We start from the raw sequence: 23111 nt of genomic DNA, 5'->3' as shown, positions 1-23111 counted from the left end.
CTTCTATCTGCTTTTATAGGTTCTCATCTATTGTACCAATGATTAGGAGTGATGAGGGTCTTGAGAGACTAATGTTTCCTAACTATGAGAAAAAAGAAACAAGCTTTTGTAATAAATGATAAAGAAATAAATATAGGTTTAGATGATATTTATTTTCTAACAAGATTACCTATAAGGGTGAACTAGTAGTCGACAGAATCGTCAAAGTTGCTTACATATGCGAGAAGTTGTTACACCGAGTTCCTCCATAAGTAGATAATAATAGTGTTTTTTTAAGTTTAGATTGGTTGTATAAAAATTTTTGCAATTTCTCCTTGGATATTGTTGTAAAAACTTTATTTAATAATATAAAGATCTGAGTAGTTTAGTTCAAAGTTTTAAAGTATTTCTCTAAAAAATAGTTCCTTCACATTGTAACATTTATATTTATGATAGTGAGAATTAATTCAAGTTAATAAGATGTTAGTCATGTGTTTTAAATATATTACCTTAGATGTTGTTGTAAAAACTTTATTTAATAATATAAATATTTGAGTAGTTTAGTTCAAAGTTTTAAAGTATTTCTCTTAAAAAGTAAACGGTCTTTTTTTCGTTCTTTTATTATATAAAATTCTTACTTTTTTTTGCAATCTTCAATACTGTCTAAGAGAAAATAAAATCTTTTCTTCTTTCTTTTATGTTTTCAATTACCCAAATTAAAAATATATATCTTTCATTCTCTTGTCTATTTTCAGTCATCCAAATTACTAAGGTATGTATAAAGGATGTTTTTGCATGTATATAATTCATATTTAATTATATAAATTTTTTATGTATGTGCTCTATGTGTTTTCCTTTGATTTTTTTTTTTATAACTCTATATAATTCGTGTGTAAATGTTGCAGGTGTATATTAAGCCGAAGTTGCACATTCATTATTCATTTATCATTGAATAATTAATGTATGGTCGTGTTCAAATATTTTATATTTAGAATTATTATTTTTCTTTGTGGTCTAATTTGTGTTTCAAGGTGTAGATTTTGTCAATAAATGATGAGAGACTTATTATTAATTTGGGTGACTGCAAACATAAGATAGAAAATTAAAAGAGGTCTTTTCAATTTTGATAACTGAGATAAAAACCCTTAAATTCTAACTCAATTCATATAAGTGAATGGCCACAGTTTATTAAAGTTAACAGCTAAAAAAAAGTAAAATAAGTATAATTAATGTTTAAAACGAGTTTTAACTTATTGAGGCATGCGCTCGACTGCTAAGCTATTTCTATTCAAAATTCCTCACCTAATTAGGCATGACAAAATATGGAATACTATCTATCCTTGCGAGTCAAATAATTAATGTTAATCATTGCAGCTATTCTCTTAAGCCCGGAATTAGTTAAGACATTCCACAATTTTTGCTCTCTAAGTTTGAAACCATTTTGTATTACCCTTTTTTGGAGACCAAAATAGAGGCGGGTTTCCCTTCATTTTATGTGGAATAATTTTATGAATAGGGACATTTTGACGGAGGAATAGCAATGTATGATGGCTGGTGGCAGTTGAAAAAGAAAGGGAAAGAGTTTAAGTTGGAGAAGGAGAGGAGCGGGGGTCGGTGCTGTTGGGGAGCCATTGACAGGAGTTGGAAGATGAAAAGGAATAAGGGAGGGGTCTGGGTTTAAAAGGGCTAGGGTGTCGGGTTAGTTATTGGAATATTAACAAACACTACTATAATTCAAAACAAACAGTAATAAGAGTACGTTAGGACAATTTAAAACCTAATGAAGCAAACCACACCTCCTATTACATGAATAACCATACGACAATTGAAAAAAGAAAAAAAAAAGGGTAAAAAAAAAAAAAGGGGGTCAAAATAGGAAACTAACACCTCCTACTGCCTATCCTCATTCAATAATTTGTTCAGATCTTGATTTTCCTCTCGCTTCTCAACTCATCTTGCATGAGCTCCTTAATCTGAGCATGGGGATGGAGAATGTGCTTTGTCTACCAAATATAAATGCAAATTAATTAGTCAAACAACCGTAGAAAAAAAAAAGAGAAATAAAAACAATTACGGCAAAGGTTAACGATTACCTAAACCGCATTGAGCCCATCACAAAAAGAATTATCACCAGGCCAATGATCCACGGGTAGCTAATTCTTTTTGGATACACGGCAAAACGAGAATAAGTCCTCATTTGTTCTTAGTAAGATTAAGATGTTTAAATTTGAATATACTACTGAATATTAAGATGCGCATTAAAATCTAGATATGTGAATATAAGTACGTACATTTGAATATTAAGTGGGTGTTTGAACATACGGTTTGAAACCATGAGATGAAACCAGCGTTTGGAAATGCATTTCATCTCATGGTTTCAAAAATTTTAAATATAAAACTTGACCCATAAGTTTATATTTTATAAAAAAAGACCCATAAGTTGGTAAATATTTTTAACAATTACTCCCACCAACCATTTACCAACCCATTAACTTCCACTAACCTTTATTTATGTCGACCATGTGGGAGGATTATAGTAAAGAGTAATTACATTACTATTCATGTTAAATTTTCGTTTTTATTGAACTAAAGTTTGATCAATCGATGTTGTATCTTTTAGAAAGGCTTTCTAATAGCGTATTAATTTTGTTATGAATTATGACTTGCTCATTTGGTAAGATTGTATAAGAATTGGGAATGTTTTGATAGTTTTCACAACTTGTGGGGTTTTTATGTCTATAAGAGAAAATACAACTTAAGATATCCAAATTACATGTCCAAACATGATTTCAAATCATGGTTTCAAACCATCTCCAAACGGCTCCTAAGACCTACATACTAAATAATTAAGACTTTTTATTTTTCTACATTTGAATGTATAAATTTTATTTAAAAATTAATAATTTAAAATTCAATAAGATATTAAATTAATTTAATACTATATCATAAAAAAAAAAATTAAAAATATATTATGGGGGTGGTTTGTGGTTGTGGGTGTCAATTGGGGATGATGTTGGCTAATGGTGGTGTTATGGGTAGTACCTAGTAGTTGATGGTAATTGTTGGTGGCGGCTACTGATAGTCGTGCGGATGACAGACAGTGATAGCTAATGGTGATGGTGAATGATAACAACGGTTTACGATATATAGTGGTGGCTGATGGTGGTGATTGTCGATAGTAATTGATGGTTGGTAGTGATGATTGTAGATGATGGTTTTGAATTTCTGATAGTTGATTGTAATGATTGACAATGTTGGTGGTTGTGGCCGAGGATGGTAATTGTGAGTGGTGGTAGTTGATAATGGTGATCAGCGACGATGCATCGTATTTGGTAATGGTGGGCGATGACGGTAATATTGAATTGATGGAATTAGTAAACTCTTATTTATAAGAATCCTTGAATAGACATCTTAATGATATGAAAACTTCGTTACATAAGATTAAAACCTTCATTAAGTGTAAAAGATAAGGCTTATACAGTGATAGTGTAGAAAATATTTACAAAATCAAATCAGTTATTAAGTAACTACAATCTCTTGATAAGTATTAATTTGAAAAAAATGCTCTAACATGTCAAAATTTATTGTATAATAAAATAATATTTATATTATCAATATACATAGCTTAAATTAGATAAAAAGTGGACCTCAAAGGAACAACAAATAGTTTGTTTTCCTAAGTTTGGCCGTTGCTATTTTTACCTAAAATTAAATTTAGAGTGGATCAATAACAGTTTGCAAGTTGCAACTGACCTCTTTAATTAATTAAACGGAGTACTAAATTTGCTGAAAACAAAATTAAGGGGAGCCAGGTGAAACTTCTCAAAAATTGGCGGGTTAATATAAACATATAAAATTGTATAAATAAATGTCATCCCAATGTCGAAGGGAAAGGGTTAAGTGAAAACAAAAAGAAAAAAAAGGGTTTAATGGTTTTCTTCTGTAATTCGGACATCTCATTTATGTTTTAGGGTCCTTAAAAACCTTAAAATTTTCAAATATTTTCATCTATTTGAAAATAAAGCGAGGGAAAGGCAAAGAAAGAGTAAGCTTTCCTAACTGAAGGCTTAACTACAGAGCAAATACACAAAGTCTTTGGTTCTTGAAGTGATTTGGTGTATGTTTATTGTGGGTTTTTATCTTTGTTCTCATTTGTTGTCTTGTTTTCTATAATGGGGTTTGTTGGTTTATCCAAGATTCTGTCTTTCAAGTTCTTGATATGTTAATTTGCATTTTAATTCTTAGATTATGCTGGTCTATCACTATCAATGTAGTTCTTTTCTTGCTAATCAGTTCAGGCTTTGATTTAGATTGGTTTGTTTCTTTTGTTTTCTCTTATATCTTGGTTGTGAGTGGATTCTAGGGTTTGGTTTTGTTTTGCTCGCATTGTTGGTAATTTTAAGGTTTTAGACCTTTTTTTGTTTTTTTTTTTTTTTTTGGGTTCTGAGAAGAGATTTAACAATTAAGTGATTTATTATAGCAGGGTGTTTTTGAAGGTTACATCATACATCTATCTTTAATTAGCTTCTTTTAATGTAGGACTAGCACAAAAGAATTCTTGATAAACTGGAATTTTATTGTAAGTTCTTTAAAGCAATTTTCTTGTTTTGAGGTGTTGCAGATCCATGTCAGGTATTTCAGATTAAGAAAATTGGTGCTTTTTGCCCAAGTTAGGGCTCTTAAATTTGTGTTGTAATGGATTTCGTATGTGGCTGGTTGCTATTATTTGTTACATGACTACTTATTTTTGTAAAGTTTGCCGCTGAAGTGGATAACATTCTTTAACTTTTACTAACTAGACCCTGCTTATCCTGGTTTTTGTAGGTTTACTAGTCTTTCCCTGCTTGTAGCAGCCTAGTGCCAAATATACAAGGTAGCTGAAGAGTTTCAAGTTTTCAACTGACGAAAGACTGTGCTCACCTGAATCAGTTTTTAAGGAAAGATGAAGCGCCATCGTGGAAGCAAAAAAGGTGGTAAAGCAAAGAAGCCTCGGATAACAGGTACAAGCGAGGGAGGATCTAATAATGGTAGCATGAATACAGAAACTAGTTCTGGTACGGAAGATATTGACAATGATGGAGTTAACTCCGGTGTTGAGGCTGAGACACCTTCTTCTACCGGAACTGATCAACCGGAAAAACCTGTGATCACTAGTTCCAATGTGCCAAGGGATAAACCTGTAGCAGTTTATGGGCGTATGAAAGTAAAGATCAAAACTTCAAAAACATTAGACCCCCAGCTTACTTCTTCAGAAGTAGGTACTCATAATAGTGATACTGATAAAAGTAGCCAGCAAGCTGGTCCAGAAAAACAGGTTGTTTCTAATGAGAAAATGGAAGACAGTGCAAATTCATTGCCTGAGGCTAATGTGACTACCCCGGGGAATGTGCTAAAAAAATCTGGAGGCATAAAGATTAAGTCTTCAAAAGGCTTTTCTTCAAGCATGAGCCCTTGTAGTAATGCTGAAATGGTGAAGGAAGAGAGGATAAAAAAACAAGAGCCTGAATTACTTCGCCGTGATTTGAGGTTAAACAAGCAGGAATTAGACACTGCTTTGGAGGTAAGCAGGGCAAAGAACCTATTTGTCCTGGCATGTTCACAAGATGCACATTTTTTAACATATTCCATATCGCTGTTAGTTGGTAAGGAAGTAAAAAGCTGAGCGGAAATAGAATTGGAGGTTACCCCTCCATACTAACATTTTTAGCCCCTTCAAGATTTGACGAATATGAGGAATTATATACCTTTTACTTCCTTTTCACCCTTACGTCCACTTAGGGTAACATAGTGTTAACCATGGATTACCATGCTAAGGAGAATCTAAGTCTTAAAGGATATCTTAAGATCATCACTTTTATAATAATTTATTTTTATTTCCTGTTTACTTAGGTTATAAGAAAAATCATGAAAATGGATGCTGCAGAGCCCTTCAATACTCCAGTTGATCCTATTTCTCTTGGAATTCCTGTAAGTACAAAATTTATTTTCTTAAATTTCTTTTATTTCACAGTATGGTTTTCTTAAATTTCTTTTATTTCACAGTATGGGTAGTGTTATCTAGAGTTGGTTTTGGAGGTTCAATTCAATAACCAAAAATCCCATGTCTATGTGAGGGTTTTTTGACAAGTAATACAGGACCTTAGAAAATCTGTTTGATTGAATAAAGCTATTGTAAATGATTCTCATGTAGGCTGGAAAAAGTCATCTGTCTATTTTGGGGTCAGCATCACTCCGACTTCCATTGAAACGAGTTGCTTGTGGCATTACTAAAGTTCAACATATTACATCTCTAGTCAAATATCAGGAAACTGTTTTATATAGGAATACCCCCAAAAAAAAAAAAAAAAATTAAAAAAATCAAAGTGATGGCATAGAAGTGTGTAGAGGTCGTAGTCTTTGTCTTCTGCATATTGTCATAAAATCTTTTAGATGCTTTACCTGTCCCTTTTTCCCTTCCTCTAGTACATTAATGAATTCTTCTTCAACTGGTGGGGAGCAGGATTATTTTGATGTTATAGATACACCTATGGATTTCGGGACAATATGTAGTAATCTGGAAAGTGGTGTCAAGTACATGAACTCCGAGGATGTCTATAGGGATGTGCAATATATATGGAATAACTGCTACAAGTATAATAATAAGGGTGATTATGTTATGGAGCTCATGAAGCGGGTGAAAAAGAACTTCGCAAAGTACTGGTCAGCAGCTGGCTTATACAGTGATCATCTGCAAAGTAAACCTCTCCCGTACCTTAATATATTTTCATATCAGTATCAGTCTACTGAATTCGGTTATATGCTTGTCTTTCTTTTCTGCAAGCTTAGCAATTAAGCTTTGTTCATCAATTAAAACTGTTGTTAATCAGCATTTAACTCACGTCTTCTTACCTTATTAGGTGCCGAAAGCAGTCAAATTAAGGACACTACACCTTCAAGTCATGGAAAAGAACCTACAAAAAGTGGTTCTTTAACTCACAAAAACAACAAAAGGGCTCAAGGGTATGTTGCTCTATTTTTTTTTATGTACTTCTCTCATTGGCCATCACTTATGTGCAGGGTCTAGATATGTTTGTATGACATAAATGTGGAAAACAACAAAGAGTTTTTTTTTTTTTTTTTTTTTTTTTTTAGTAAAACCTAAAAACAACAAAGAGTTCACAATGCTTCTTAACTAGAAAAAGAACAGGAGAGGGTTACCCTAGTGGTAAAGAGTAAAGACACCTCCACCTCCAACCATAAGGTTGGTGTTCTAGCCACCAACGGCGCTAAGTGGGAAGGACCACCGTCGGGCTCCTGGACAGGTAGCTTGACAAATGCAGTTTACGGTATCAGTTAAGAAAGTTTCTAAACCAGGAAAAGGTTTATAGAGATGAAAAAAACTTTATGCGTTAATAGTGCAATTTTTTATTGATAAGGGTTGTAGGAGATGGAAGATGATACATCACTGAAAATTATATCTATCTTCTAAAGCATAAAATGGACAGTTATACTCCTATCGAACCCAGAAATCTTAATTGCTATATTGTGAAGTCTCAGGAGATGTCCGCTTTTATGAAACAACTATGTGCCACAGCTAATCTTATTCTGCTGCATTTACCATATCCCCCCCCCCCCCCCCAAAAAAAAATGGTATTCTTCCGATAATTGGCTGAATGAATCCTTTTCTTTCCCATAATTTTAGGCAAAATTTATATGTCCAAGAAGATACTTTCTGTCATGAAAAAAAAATCTTAGATGGTAAACATCCTTTGCTTCCGTTGGGAAAATGCATTCATGCTGGTGACACTAAGTAAGCCATTCAGTGGTGGAGAATCGATACTTGCGGCATTGACTGGATGGGTGGGGGGATGTTTTCCATAGAAGGACGAAATCAAGGATGAGGTGAGCAGGAGAAGCGGAGTTCCATGGCTGGGGTATGAGATGGGAGAGAACCATATCATGGGAAGGGAAAGGGAAGTGGAACAATTAGAGCGGGCTTTCCTTAATCCATCTTATATATGATAACCAAAGAGGTCTCTTTGTGTTCTATTCAGTGGGAATACTACCCAGAGCCTGACCTGCCCTTGTCCATTGGAGTTAAGTTATCCCTCAACTTTTTATTACAATCCTCAAACTGACTTAGTCCAGAGAAACCAAAAAGACGTATGAGATACTGGATTAATCTAATCTGCCCTATCCCAGAGGCTAATAATAATTTTACCAAATATTTATTTTTAATAATCTACAGTTGGCCTAGCTTCAATACCCCGATGGACTTTTCGACCAAGGTTTTGTAAAAGGAGATTCTCTTTTACATAGATTAGGAGAGTTGGAGTACAGTATTTAAATTTAGGACTTAATATAGGATCTAAAAATTCTAACGCAAAGTAAGAAAACAAATTTGATTTCATAAAAGTTGGAAAATGCTGGTACTCCCTCTGTTTCAATTTATTTGTCTTACTTTCCTTTTTAGTCCGTTATAAAAAAAAATGCCTCTTTCCTTTTTTGGCAACTCTTTAATTCCAGCTTTCCACATGGCATGTTTAAGACCACAAGATTAAAGGGCATTTTGGTACATTCTACATATCTTTAATTTAAGACAACAAGAATTAAAATTCTTCTTTACTTAAAATTCTTCTTTACTTTCTTAAACTGCATGCCAAGTCATAACTAGACAAACAAACTGAAACGGAGGGAGTAATACATTTGCCTGATAATTTTCCGATGCGAAACAAAATTAGTACTGGCCTGGTGAAAATTACAATTAAGAGATACATTTCGTAATCTGAATGTTGTAGTCTTATTTTAGTGGTTTCTAGATCATAACGTCGCCCAATCAGAAAATGCATCTCACATCTCTGCCTTATTTAAGTGGTTTCTAGATCATAACGTCGCCCAATCAGAAAATGTATCACACGTCTCTGCCTTATTTAAGTGGTTTCTAGATCATAACGTCGCCCAATCAGAAACTGTATCACACGTCTCTGCCTTAAATTCTCTCTGTTTAGAAAGTATTAAAACCTACTCCCTCGGATTTTTCCATATGTTTTGGTTTGTGCTATAAACTGGTGAAGCTACAAATTCTCCAGAGGTGGTACATCTGGTACCAATTTACTGTTACCGTCACTGGAAGTGTAGTTTTTTTTCTTGATTTTGTTGGACTTCTTTTCAGGCTCAAGAAGCACAAGGAAGGCTGCCTTTGTGCTATATGTGTGATGATACGGCGCAGGCAGGAGCGGGAGGAGAGCACTCGGTCGTTGGATGACCAAGCTAGTGATGATTATCCAGATGATACGAAGCCCGAGGTACTTAAAGCCTTTTTAGCTATGCTGATTTTATATATTTCTCGGTTAATAATTTTTGGAAATATTTTATAGTTGAGGGCTTAGATTACGGAGTCAGTTAGAATCAGTAGATAAAGAAGAGAACCTCAACCTACTGTGGGTTCAAGTTGTAATATGCACATTCTAAAACAGAATGTAAGAATACATAATTACAGACAAGGAATCTTCTTAATTGATCCTAAATGATCTTATTTGATCTTAGACAATGCATTTGCTTAATTGGTATTTAAGTTGAATAATAAATTCAAAATTATTAACACTCCCCTCATGTTGAAATGTACATATGGTATATTCTTAGCTTGTTGCAATTGTATTTGATATAGGAATTTAGAAGTACTTTGAAAGACTAATACTACTCCTTCCGTCCCAATTTATGTGATGATGTTTGATTGGGTACGGAGTTTAAGAATGAAAAGAAGACTTTTAATCTTGTGGTCTAAAATAAGGCATAGATATTTGTGTGGCTATAAATCATCTTATTAAGGGCAAAATTGGAAGTTTAAAGTTAAATTGTTCCAATAGAAAGGTGACATTCTTTTTGGCACTGACTAAAAAGGAAAGAGTGTTGCATAAATTGGGACAGAGGGAGTAATACCCAGTCATTTGAAATTGATGAAGCTCGTCGTAATACCTCCTGATTCAGGCTTTTGCCTAACAATCTGTCTATTTGTGCTTCGTTTTTTCCCGTTAAATACGGGATTTGAAGCCTTATGTTGTGCAACTTCTCACAAAGTAGTGATCAGCTTCTCTTTTCCTATAAAAATCAATTGTTGAAGAAGCTGCTTTAACCATATCAGCTCACATGTAGCTGTGGACATGGCTCGAGATGCTGCATCTGGACCTAATGAGTCCATCACATCATACATTTTGCTTTTCTAAGATATAAGATCTCCTGGATTGAAGATACAATATCCTGAAGTCGGCCATATTTCAGAAAGGAGATCCAGCACCAATCTGCATCAGAATTCCCACCAATATGCGAATGCCCCTGTCCTCATATAGACCTTGATACAGTCCTTAGGATTCAGATTACTGCATTTCAGTCACTGTCACAAGGAGTTTGAAGGAACTGAGTAACCACACATCAAATTAAATGTTGAGTTGTGTAATACTGAGATGATAAAGCTTTCCAACAAGTTTACGGTGTTGGTCCTGTGTCTGTCAGAGGTTCTTTCTAGCAATAAACTTAACATTCGAAAAACCATTAGGTATCAATAGGTTTGCGCTTCTTTGTGAAATGATAATACCATTGCTAAATTGTGCCACCTAGATGCCTAAGTGTTTGCAAATCCTTAGTCTGGAAAAAACTTGTGAGATATTGAAGTTGAAAGATACTTTCATGATCATCACTTGTTATAACGATGTCATCAATATAAACAATACTTTGGAGAATCTATGTAAATTACTGATAATTGGCTTGACGTCAGAACTTACTAAATTGTCAGACAACAAAAGCTAAACCAACCAAACCATGCTTTGGAGATTGCTTGAGGCTATAAACGCTGGTCTCCTAAGAAACAAACCTTGTAATTGTTCCGTGTAAACTTTCTTAGCAAGTTTTTCACATAAGAAAGATTTTTTATTTCCAAGTCATGAAGAGAGAAGAAATTGTTACGGTGTCTGGATGGTGTTATTTGTTGTCAGTTCAAATGATAGATGTCAGCATAAAGCAGAAGATTCAATTATAATTTAGATGATTTAAACAATATGTTCCACCTCTCTCGTACACTTCATGGCTGGTGAAATTATAAAATCACCTCTCCAAATCTAAAGACAATGGGAATTGCAGTCAATCTATGATAAGGTAGGCAGTAGGAAATTATTAATGAATTAGTCTAGTGTTGACAAAGCTAGTAAAATTTGGACGGGAAAAACGTGCAGAAGAAGGGGTTTTTTTTTTGGGGTGGGGGTGGGCGGGTGGGGGTGTTGAGAGAACAAATTTATGTATCTAACCAGGAAAAGAATATAAAGTAACAACCAAAGGTCTAAAAGATGAATTCCGGACTTTGCTCCGCTTGGTATTCAATCTGCTTGGCTTCTGGATATCTTGCTGGTAAAGATGTTACTCTGTTTCCAAAAACTTTGTGATCATTCTGATAGTGCTAATACAATTTCCTTACTAAATTTATTTCCTTACTAAATTTTCGTTCTCCATTTTCTCTCTGAAAAGGAAACTTCACCTGGAGAAAGTCGAGAGTACACCTCATCTAATATGGAGAATTCACCAGAGCCAGATGTTGACACCATTATGCAAGGAAAAGGAGCAGAGAGAAAGTTAACTGAAAATCAGGATGCTTTACATGAGAATCTAGGGGAAGGAACGGGGAGTGAAATGGGAGTCCAAAGTAAAAGAATGAGGGTCTCTTCTGAGAATTTGCAGTCAGGTTATGTATCTGTAGATGAGCAGAAATCACATCATCAGAAGCAAAATGTGGAGCCAGGTGGAGATTTGCTGAATGACAGTCAAAAAGAAAATCTGCAGCATGGGGATGAAAATGCTGCAACTGGGCAACAGAGGCCAAAGGTAAGCAATTTGAAAGTTTGCTTCCAGTTTGAAAAAGGCTCGTTCAGATATCTGGGATCATTATATATTAGTTCATTCTTCAATACCTTATTATTCTCGAAATTGCATAATCCTACTTGAACGGCAGCCACTGATTAACAGCTTAGGATACACACTGAAGAAAATGCTCTTTGAAGAAAAAAATACAAACATAATAACCTGAGTCACCAGGCACTTATCCCATTCCAGTGAAAGATGAACCTATATTTATCATTTTTCTCATTTTGTCCTTTGGAGAAAACTGAGCTATCAATAATGTTTCTCGTCAGTCTAAGAGGATTCCTGTTGGCTGATGGTAATGTTATACCAGGTTTTACAGTGCAAGGAAGGTTAGTAAATAAATTTATTGTATTGTAACTCTGTTTTGGGTGATGAATATTTTGAACAGGAATTGCAAAACAAGCATCAGAAAGCCAAGATGTTGGAGAACTTGCGTTATCTCGAAAATCCATCAGTTATGGAGTTATCACGAACCCTGTTTGCTGATGATAAAAGATCTGTCTGGAATGGACCACATTCGCTAGTTAAGCGTAAGGGTTCTTCCCGCAAGAGCTCCATTCATGCAGCTGTTTCCATGTTGATGAAGCAGGGTGATTCTTAATCTTCTCAGATGGTATTGACCGATGAATATGTGATTCCGTAGTTTTGGAAAAGACCAATACCATTGCCTTTTCTTAGAAGGGTCATACTGTAGGTCGAGTGTATTATGAGGGTGATAAACTCTCCCATTAGCTTCTCTCTCTCTCTCTCTCTCCTCTTTTCTTTGTAAACGCAGAAATTAGGACTACAACTGGCGAAGTGGATGCTTTGTAGATTGTCTGGCATTTACTATTCAGGAATAATGATATAACGCATTTCAGTTCCATAAGCGTTTACCCTCACTGCAATTATCTTCTACACAAGGAGAGACAAGCTGAAATTGCCGAGCCATTTTGCAGAATGAAAGATCATTGAACAGCTAATGTAACATAACACTGGAAGCAAAGGTAAAATTAACAGGACATAAGTGCATAAATGATATCAGCAGGCCGATTCCTGTAAATTCAGAATTACATAAAGTGAACTGGAAGCACAGGCGAAATGAAATAAGCGCACAAAATGAACAGGCTATCACAGAACCACATCCTAGAGGTTGGGTTATGGTGGATCAACTTTCACGAATATCTCATCTAGGGAGTTAGAACATATTATGGATTTTAAATTGATGATTATGTAGTCTTTGGCCACTGGTTGAGTAAGATGACTGATACTCGTGATCATGTAGATAATGATTACGTACGTTTGGTTGAGAATGCTAACACATTGACTTTCACCGATTAATTTGAACGTCCTAGACAGACATGTTCCTTGCCATCTAGGTCAATGCGTAAAAATTTAGAGCTTAAAAGGGACAGTAACTAAAGTTGTTGCTGCTTCTATTTTCATCTATTGGATTGTCTTCGCTCATAATTTATACGTTGACCTGAATAGTAAGGAACATATCCGTCTTGGACGTTCCAATCAACCGGTAAAAGAGTCAACATGTTAGCCTTTCACCCTAACGGTGACATCATCATCATGAATATCAGTAATCCCACGCAACCAGTATCCAAAGACTAATCATCAATTATAAAATCCATGATATGTTCTAACTCCCTACATGATATGTTCATGAAAGCTGATCCACAATAACCCAACAAAACAAAATATCTACTGATACCCACTACTTGCATCCACCATATGCTAAAAATGGTACTACTAGTTGTTAACAAGAAGCTGCTCAAGCCGCTCGATCAAGAAATAAATGCTCAAAGACCACCAAACTAGTTCGTTGGGAAATACTTCTTATTGGCTTTGATAAGTCTCAGGAGGCGGATCATATTTGAAGTGTCAAAGATAAGGACCACAAGCAGGACCCATCGGTCTTGCTGCTGTGATGGATTTTGCTACAACACGTCTTCTGAAATGATGCATCAAGGACTAAAATAATCCACCATATGCATCAAAGCTGTTCAAGCCGTTCCATCAAGAAATAAATGCTCACAGAACACCAAATTAGTTCGCCAGGAAATACTTCTTATTGGCTTTGACAAGTGTCAGGCAGATCATATTTGACGTGTCCAAGATAAAGACCACAAGCAGGAGCCATAGGACTTGCTGCAGTGATGGATTTTGCTTCAAGGATGCGTTTTACTGAAATGATGCATCAAAGATGAATTAGTGATCAGACTAAAAACTACTGTATCCACTGACATCAAACATTTTGCATAAGAACATACCATCTGGAACTGTTAGATCTCCAGCCCCAACTGATTTAAGGACTCCAACAAGCAGCCTAACCTGCATGAGATAAAGAGTTGTTATGTGAAACCTATTTGGTGAAGATTGACAAATCTGATGATATATTCATCTTTTTAAAAAGAGACAAATTTGATGATATATATGCTTAGTACTAAATGCATGATTCGGAAGCTTGCACATGTTATTCCCATGTCTTAGTATTTCTGTATTAATATCTATGTATTAGTCTCTATCCATCAACTCCACTTCCTCTTTTGTTTGAACTCAGAATAAAACTTTATGCCGCTCAAAAACTCATGAACAAACCTCAAAAAAAAATAAAGGAAAAAAGGAGGACAGAAGTCAATACAGTAAAAGTAGCATGAAACACTGCAAACCCATCTCATGAGACACGATTAACTTGGCAAGGAGGCAGATAAGTTGGTTCTACTTAATTGCCAAGGTTCATGGGTAAAGAGGCCAAAATAATTTGATTACTTCTATTTTGCGAACAAAATCATACCTTATGTAGCAAACATGCTAATTAAAATTGATTTATCAATATTAGAATCTAGATGATCAATACCAATTATTCAACAACTTTGATTGGTTGATACGAGTTGATTTTCTGTTACGGTAAATTGATGAAACAATAGTCAGCCCAATGGCTCTTTCAGGGGCTGCAATAGTTATAACAAAAATTGAGAAAATGTCCCCTTAGAATTGGCGATTAATTACAAAGAAGAATATCCAAAAACAATGTCAAAGTAGATTCTTGGATCAAATAAAGGTTCCTGGTGACATTATATCCAACATTTAAAAAAATTCACAAATCTAGAATACGGAAGTGCTTCACCTAATAAAAAAGACTAATAGTAATCTGTTATAAAAACTTCTCCTTTCCCATGTCCAATTTTTACACTCCATTTATTACTTACTCATTAGTATATTTGTAGGCTGGGGAGGGAGAACGATAGGAGTAAAACAGTAAAAGTGAAGCCAATAACATTTGGAAGAGGCAAAATACCAACCTGATGGTAAAGAAAAGATCGTGCCCTTGCGGTCACCACCAAGCAACGGTGTCTTTTTCTAAGGCCAAACTCTTGACAAGCCTGACCATTTGAACCTTCCGACTTCTCTTCATTGGCGTTCAAACACATATGGGACTGGTTGGTGTCTGAACCCAAGGATACCGTTGTATCCTCCATCACTCTACTGCCCTTTAGTCTCTCTGAGACTGATGGAAAATAAGGAGTTGAAACGACCTCAGTAACATTAAGTTCTTCCAGAGTTCTGATGGGCGAGTTGGCCTGTTAATGTTGACAATGTTAAGACCTAAACATTAAATGTTAAGTTCATTCAAATTTCTCTATAGGAATACAACAAGAGTAGAAAAGAAGGATGGTAGGAGAAGTAGAGAAACTAGCCATGAGCTACTAAGATTACAGCGAAGTTCCAGCTGAATCGACTTAGGCGTAATTAGCATTTTCACAACAGAAAAAAAGTACGCCGAACGTCCCAATTTGTGTGGCATATTTGACTAGAGACGGAGTTTAAGAAAGAAATGAAAGACTTTTGATACTTGTGGTCTATCTAAAAAAAGCATTAAGACATTTGTGTGGCTATAAATCATCTCGTTAAGGGTAAAATGAGAATTTTTAAAGTTGCAAATATAGAGAAGTTACATTCTTTTTGGGATAGACTAAAAAAGGAAAGCATTCCCACATAAATTGGGACAGAGGGAGCACAGTATTTTGATTATATCTTGATTTTGAACTATACTTACATATCATTCAAGCTGTTACAAGGCCTATTTTCACATGATACAACTCGAAATGAAGTTTATTTTGTAGACATTATTCATCCATGTCATGGAAATGACAACGCCTCAAGAAGGAAGCCCAGCTAGCATTAGAGGACAATTAAAATTATGGATCTCCTTACAGTGGCGAGACTTCATCCCATAGTCCAGTTTCTAGTTTTAAGGTACGCATGGAAAATCAAAATTAAATAAAAAAACACTGCACGTGGCCAAGGAAAGACAAGTTGCGCGTGCACAAGGAAAGAAAAGTTGCGCGTGTCCAAGGAAAGAAAAGTTGACCTGACAAGCAGCTGCTCTGAAAGAACTGAAGTCATGACGTCCAACAAGAATGTTGCATGCCTTCTGGAAATACACAAACAATTTCGTTATATGGGATCATAATACCAACCTTAAAAATGATATGTGCAGCTAGTCAACCTGCATGGCAAGAAGATCCAGATTCTCAGGCACATGCCAAGCCCGGTCTCTCTCAAAGCTTGATACTGGCTCCGGCCCAGAAAACAAGCGGTAGAAGTACCTAAAACAAGATTCCCAATAACCAGCACTCAATCATTGATCTCATAAGCACAAGTGTCACACGGAAAGACGGGGGAAAACAAATTTAGCATACAGTTAAGTATGTGAAGGGGATAATCGAATAGAGTGTTTCAGCACCTTATGCGAATAAATAGTTACTTTTGAATATAACCACTGTTATCCTGTTAAACATCGACTCTCAAAATGGATTAAAGAACAATCAGGAGCAGCAACATACATACAGATAAATAACACCATCCTAGCTGGACAGAAGACTATTCACTGCAGCTAACCTCCCACACACATCACAAAAATCAATTTTAAGAGATGGGATGTCACATGGATCATATATGCATGGACAGATTGACTATACAAACTAATTCTACGCAATCAAGATATTGGTGCCTACGTGCGTTCTTGAGCTTTGTATCTGGCATGAAAATCGGGTGGAACACGCCGAACATCAATAACCATTATATCACCCTCATTCTTCTGCAACCAAACCATAATGAACAAAAATGGTCAGTACTTCCACATAGAAGATTAAATACCAGCTTGGGAACATGAATTACTTAGTTGAACTATCAATGATTACTTCTAGTTGTTTGGTACAGAAATTAGTTGGTATATAGGCCTTTCCAGCCCTTCCTCTTTTTTTTTGAAACTTCTCTTTTATGTTCCAACCGTGGGAAATGGCTCTTGTCCTTCCACATTTACTTTCACTACTCCTACCTGATTGAATTGTAATCTAATCCATGGGAACTGACTGTCTCATACGTTACAGTTTTGCCCCTATAAGTCTATATAACCTTGTTCACCACATAAAAGAGTTCTAGTTTATTTTCCATGTAAACTCCTTTTTTTTGCCAAAAGTTTTGCTTTTACACTGACCAGTTATATCGCCCATGGTCCATTTGAACCAAAATTATCCAAGTATGAATTCAATAGCGACCTTTGTATTCCACACTACATGGTGAAAGCTACAAATTGGCTGTAACCCACATGGAGAGATGATGGTGCGATAGATGTGGTAACCTTGTGCATTTCAAAAGAAGATGCAAACCTTTTGGAAGCTTAAAGTGAATGTAATGACCTTCATACTTTCTCTAATTAAGATTAGGTGCATTGTGAGAAAAACACTTTAGCCCACCAAAACTGTCCAACAGTTGCACGCTGTGCACTAAGGATGAGATTATTAGACAACCCTAAAAACTCTGCAGATTCATTCTACAGAGATAGGAGAACTTAAAGATTGGAACTTTGACGAGCCCCCATACGCGCATAAAAAGAAGAGAAGTCCCCAAATAAAAAGAAACTGAAAGATAGTTCCTCAAGCAAATTCATGGGAAGATCAGCAAAGTTCAAAATCAAGACTTTTGGAGGATTGTACAAAATTACAAATATCAGGAATCAGAATTTGTTAGATAATAGACCTGTAAAAAGTGGTTCACAGCTCTTTTTACCACCAAAGGTTCATGAGGAGGTAACTGCATGAGAAAAAATCAAGCAATAAGGATTTAACAAAGCTAACTTAATTGGATAAGAGGTAGAAACAACTTTAAAAGACAATTATTTAGTACTGGAATCAAGCAGACTTGAATAGTGTGGAAACAATAGAGAGGTTTCATATACCAACTCCAAATGATTTTGAGATTGAGGCATAGGATTGATTGATTGAACAACTAGTTTTACATCATTAGTAAAGTAATTTTATGAAAGCCAATTGTACGTATGGAAGAAAGAATAAATAGGATTCATATTACTTTCTTCTGGATACTGATTACCAAATAGTTTTAAAAAAAATGTGTGGACACAGTTCATAAAGAGAGTTAGAATGAAGAGGAAACAGACTATCTTTCTTCCGAATACTAATAACCAAGAATTTGAAGAAAAGTTGGATATCGTTGATAAAAAACCATTGTTATTCTGTTGACATCATGACGCATCCACATGTTCTTTGGCCAGTGTCAATCCATGACACATCCAAGTCTTGAACTGTCAGGCGGCAGGAAATTGATGTCAAATAATATGAAATTATAAAAAGTCAAACTTGATGGGCATAAAACCAGAATGTATTAACCACAGTTCAAAGACGTGTATAAATCTATCGATGTCTGACATGTCTCTAACACTCAAGATGATAATATTGGATAGTTCATGTTCCCTCATCCAGAACTGTTGTTCTCCACAAAGAAGAGATACTATATAAAAGCTCATTGCAAATAAACTGGAACTCAGTGTCAACTTTTTACTGCATAGAAGGTCCACTTCCTTTTTTTTTTTAAATTATCACAGGTTATGGATAGTGCAGGTCAGCGGCAAGATTTAGCATGAGGTCATGCAGTTAAACAAATTAGAATTTAGTTAGAGGCTTATATATTTGCAAGGAATAGCAGAAAATTGGTCACGCAATCGCTAGTATAGAAAAGAATGCGGGGCAAATAATACAACCTAACAGAAACAGGATGATAGCAAAATTTCACTGCATTAAATAAAGGATTGAAGGTGCTCGTGCAGTGCAGATATTGTGGAACTTCAGTTAGCATAAGATGAGCATTTTATTAAAAATACAAATAGAAAAGTACCACTTCACCAGGTTTCCTTTTGCTTATCCTTTCGACATCTACATGGCAAACATTTGATAAAGCATGTACTCCAGCATCCTAAAGATAAATCCAAGCAAGTTGTAAGTGTGTTGATATTGAACATTTTGGAAACTTCCCGAGAGCTAGAAAGAAGACATAGATAACCAGCTTTCACAGGAAATGAGACCCACAACAGAAAGGAAAGAACATAACTAGTAAAAGGATGTCCCCGGAAAGCGACAGTCATTTTTTTCTCTTTTGAAGTCGCACATCTCTACAGAGTCTATTATACAGTCGTAATTTCTAAAATAATCTTTTTAATAACCAAGAAATCCCAGAAGGGTTAGGATGCACCATTCGAAACTCGCTGGATCATCAGCCCACTCCTCTACCCTTCTCCACTTAAATACTAGGCTTTTCTCAGCAGCAGAGTTCAAACTGTGACGTGTGCATAACCAACAGGCTACATATCACATGTTGCGCTCTTTTTTTTAATAAGGTATGTGTTGCGCTCTTAGCACTAGATCAAAGCCCTGGGCGTTATTTCTAACTGAGCGTTATTTCTAAAACTTTCATTAAATTAAATGTTCTTATATTAAAGCATCAGATACTTCCCAATAGAGAGTCTTCACGACTTTTATCTGACTAATGCATGTAGGTTGCTATATCCATGAATCTCAGCCAGAATTAAAATCAAAGCCATTGCATCTTCCTTTTTTGTGAATAAGAAACTTGCTTGGTAGATAATGAGCTCGTGCCTCTATCCTTTTCCACTTAAATACCAGACTTGGTTCATTGGCAAACCCATAACGTGTACCTAGGACACATCCCCGGCAAAACTACTTTTCATCCTTTGTGTTTGAACCAAAGTCCTGGACGACAGAGCTCCATTATCTAATTGAAGTCTATAAAATGCGACAATTTTTCATCCAATGACCAATTTATGCACATTAACCATAAAAGCCCTGTTCCAACATTTCCACGACAATGTTGGGGCTAATATCTACATCAAACTCTACCAATTCAGAGAAATATAATATGATGGAGATGGACACCTTGTGCTGCTTCTAACTTCATTTTTGTCATTTTACATTTTTGTACACAATGCCTTAATTTAAGAGAAAGGAACTAAATAACTAAGAGACTGCAGTTAATAAGGGGGTCTGCTATTGTTAACTCCGTACGACAAAGTAATTGAAGAGAGTCGATACACATTTAATAAACCACCTTTTAGAAGTCTTTTTTTTTTTTTAATGACAGAAGTCAATTTATTTTTTCTTTTACTTTTCTAAAGAACCACTATCAGATGCTATTTCGCTCTCTTGTTGTACCACCATGGAACTTTTACTCGACCTTCTTTTGGCTTAAGAAGGTTGTTGTGAGATTAAGAACCATTTCGGAACTCTAGATGAATGGGCATTCTAAGGCAGGACTTTTAGAGATTTCCCCTTCTTTTCCTTGATATTGATGAGAGGAACTAATTCCATTTTGGACGAATTTGTGCCTCTTCCTTACGAGTTACAATACCTTACAGAAGATATTTCTTTGACACCTCTCATTCTCCAGTGATTTCAATTGCAAGTTTCTGCCAATGATAAAATAGGGATGGAAGAAAATAGAACTGATTTATATAGTTCTACTGAAATAACTGAATACGGACACATAGGAAAAAAGGTGGAAAACCAGAAGGAGAGGGGGTAAGAGCTAAGTTAACTCGGACTCTTCGAAAGTGTTGCCGCACCCGGGTTGGATCCTCCAAAAATACACTACTTTTGAAGGGTCCGACACGCACCCGACCGACATTTTTGGATAGTCCGAGTAACTTAGGGTAAGAGTATAGATGAGAATGTGTAAGAACCTGCTACAATACTACTATTCCTCCAATAGCAGTAAGTAAGGGGTACATATTTCATAGAAAGGAAAACAACATGTTGTTAGAAGTCTAGAGGAAAAACTCATGTTGATATTTCCATATTAAGTGGATTCTTTTTCTTAGTATTATTATTCTTTTTAAATTTGGTAAGGATTTCCATATTAAGTAGATTTAAATTCAAAAGGTTGAATTTTGAAGACAAATCATAAACATTTCCTAATACTCAAAACAACCAATATCGCATCTGAGCTCCGGAGAATCCACGTTACATTTCTGATGCAAGATATGAAACAGGTTATAACAATACATTCACACATGGTTAGGCATAGCTTATTACAGTTAGAAAAAAAACTTACAGTTCGACTCGAGCAAAATACTGATACTGGCTGTCCAACAAACTTCTTGAAGGCTTCCTGCATAATAAGAAAAGAAGAGTAAAATTCAATATCTTATTGCCATTTTCACACCAAACACTGACATAACTAAATGCCACCAATATATACATGCGCTTGTGTAGCAGGTAGATGACCAATCATCAGAGAATTTTCCAACATGTATTCTCAAAATCAACAGATAAGAAAATATGTTTCTCAAGTGATGAATTTATCCAACAGAAAGGGTCATATACAATCGAAAATAAGCTATATTTACCCTCCGTTATACTTTTTCAACGAATATACCCCTACAGGTAACAGTCGTACTTTAGAGTTATATTTACCCCTCACCCGTCAAAACTCGCTATATTTACCCCTCACAAGTATCAAGTGATGCATTTATCCAAAAACCGAAAGCCTTACTCATTAACCTATACTCCCTGCCTCTCAAAATACTTGGCGTCCTTACTAAAATACTTGTTGCTTTATTTAAGTAAGACAAAATTAAGTAGCTTATTCCCATTTTACCCTTGTATTAGTAGCCACATTTAAGAGATGTCATCATTGATTGAGGAGAGATATGTTAAGAGGGTAAAACAGTCAATATGTTACATTATTAATGAAAAAAATGTGACAAGTATTTTGGGAGGGAGGGAGTAAATGATAAAGTAAACCTGAAGAACACCAACGACAGTTCTGCAATTAGGTTGTTGCTGTGCACCAGCAAAGCGAGTTCCTATATACTCGATTGCTATAAGGTAACGCTGTAGCTTAGGATTAGGATTCATTGTTGACTCTTTCTTATCGGTGATGTCGTCGTCGTTTACCTTGGCCAGTTTCGACGGGCGTAAGGGAGATTCAGGCCGTAGATCCAGCGAGTGCTTAGTAGTTTCAGAGATCAACGGCTCTGATTGATCGTTGTTTGTCATTGCAGACTTGTGTAGTTTCTCAACGTTCGAAATGTAACGAGGGTTTAAGGGAATGACTATTGGATCAGCCCCAACGTCTTTTAATTTTCAAACCGTTTGTCCATTTGAAAAGATAATTCAAATTTATTTTACAATTTAGTCCAATATCAATTTCAATTTTTTTTTGTTTAAACACAACTACTCCTGTTTTGAACTATATATGGAATTACAAGTCTTCAACTTAACTTTGGAAAGCAGGAAAAGTCATTAAACTAATCCTTAACCAATATATTGTAAATTTATGGTTGTGATATAATTAGAAAAGATTCATGATTCTGAAATTAGATCGTGTGATTGAAAGTCTGTAATACCCCGTAAATTCGAGTTAGGTGTGAATGTGTATAATGGTTGTTAATGTGATATTTTAACTATATGAATTCCTTCGGCATGAATTTAGGTGAAAGATAGTTGTTATGAAGTCAATGTTATGAAGTCAAACCAAATGGCGAAGTTCGTAAGAGTTCTTAAATTCGTTTAAGTCTGAGATAGTCCTCACTAATGCCCAGTTTTCGGCTAGTTACGTTAGGAATCTGAGAAAACTCAAAACACAAAAGTTGTAGATCTTTGAAATACCTTTCCAACCATATATGGTGGAGTTCAATCGAAGCTCTGTGCTAGGCGTTAATTATGCCCGTTTTACTGGTCACTATGCGGTTTGCGCGAATAGGTTCCAGCTGCGCGATCGCGCACTGGAGGCAGTGTTATTGCCTTTACTGCGCGGTTGGGCCGCTCACTGAGAACGACACTTTAAAAGCCTAACTTCTTTATAAATTTTTCCCACTTTGTTTTGGCCGACTTTTTAGAGGAAACGAACCCTAAGTACCTCTATCAAACTCTAAGGTAAGTTCT

General features: G+C 35.5%; 2 protein-coding genes across 4 annotated transcripts; one reads left to right on the top strand and one right to left on the bottom strand.

Annotated features, from left to right (window-relative positions):
* The first annotated feature begins 3859 nt into the window (after positions 1 to 3859).
* LOC132064542 (uncharacterized) lies at positions 3860 to 12744 on the top strand. 3 transcript variants are annotated; one of them, XM_059457549.1, is made up of 8 exons: positions 3860 to 4024; positions 4804 to 5539; positions 5869 to 5946; positions 6479 to 6713; positions 6876 to 6978; positions 9131 to 9263; positions 11473 to 11826; positions 12254 to 12744. In XM_059457549.1, exons 2-8 carry the CDS (start codon positions 4922 to 4924, stop codon positions 12464 to 12466), a joined length of 1734 nt encoding a protein of 577 aa, XP_059313532.1. In that variant the 5' UTR covers positions 3860 to 4024; positions 4804 to 4921; the 3' UTR covers positions 12467 to 12744. The 3 variants fall into 3 exon arrangements, with proteins under 3 accessions (XP_059313532.1, XP_059313533.1, XP_059313534.1); XM_059457550.1 differs by having other exon boundaries at positions 3877 to 4096; XM_059457551.1 differs by having other exon boundaries at positions 3877 to 4107.
* Positions 12745 to 13450: 706 nt separating this feature from the next.
* LOC132064543 (uncharacterized) lies at positions 13451 to 22287 on the bottom strand. Its single transcript, XM_059457552.1, has 10 exons — positions 21969 to 22287; positions 21277 to 21333; positions 19048 to 19125; positions 17896 to 17949; positions 16872 to 16954; positions 16364 to 16463; positions 16226 to 16288; positions 15156 to 15434; positions 14124 to 14184; positions 13451 to 14037 (listed from the first exon to the last, which is right to left on the bottom strand). Exons 1-10 carry the CDS (start codon positions 22221 to 22223, stop codon positions 13922 to 13924), a joined length of 1146 nt encoding a protein of 381 aa, XP_059313535.1. The 5' UTR covers positions 22224 to 22287; the 3' UTR covers positions 13451 to 13921.
* Between the last annotated feature and the right edge of the window lie 824 nt (positions 22288 to 23111).

Source organism: Lycium ferocissimum, chromosome 7, assembly GCF_029784015.1.
Source record: "Lycium ferocissimum isolate CSIRO_LF1 chromosome 7, AGI_CSIRO_Lferr_CH_V1, whole genome shotgun sequence".
In the NCBI taxonomy this organism is placed as follows: Eukaryota; Viridiplantae; Streptophyta; class Magnoliopsida; order Solanales; family Solanaceae; genus Lycium; species Lycium ferocissimum.
Note: the sequence above shows the minus strand (reverse complement) of the source record. Positions and strands in the feature narration are given on the sequence as shown.

Coding starts and splice junctions, on each gene's coding strand:
- LOC132064542 (XM_059457549.1), top strand. CDS start 4,922: ATGAAGCGCCATCGTGGAAGCAAAAAAGGTGGTAAAGCAAAGAAGCCT. Junction 5,947..6,478: donor CTATTTCTCTTGGAATTCCT/GTAAGTACAAAA, acceptor GGTGGGGAGCAG/GATTATTTTGATGTTATAGA. Junction 6,714..6,875: donor ATACAGTGATCATCTGCAAA/GTAAACCTCTCC, acceptor TTACCTTATTAG/GTGCCGAAAGCAGTCAAATT.
- LOC132064543 (XM_059457552.1), bottom strand. CDS start 22,223: ATGACAAACAACGATCAATCAGAGCCGTTGATCTCTGAAACTACTAAG. Junction 19,126..21,276: donor TATTTTGCTCGAGTCGAACT/GTAAGTTTTTTT, acceptor ATTTATCTTTAG/GATGCTGGAGTACATGCTTT. Junction 16,464..16,871: donor TACAAAGCTCAAGAACGCAC/GTAGGCACCAAT, acceptor ATCTTGTTTTAG/GTACTTCTACCGCTTGTTTT.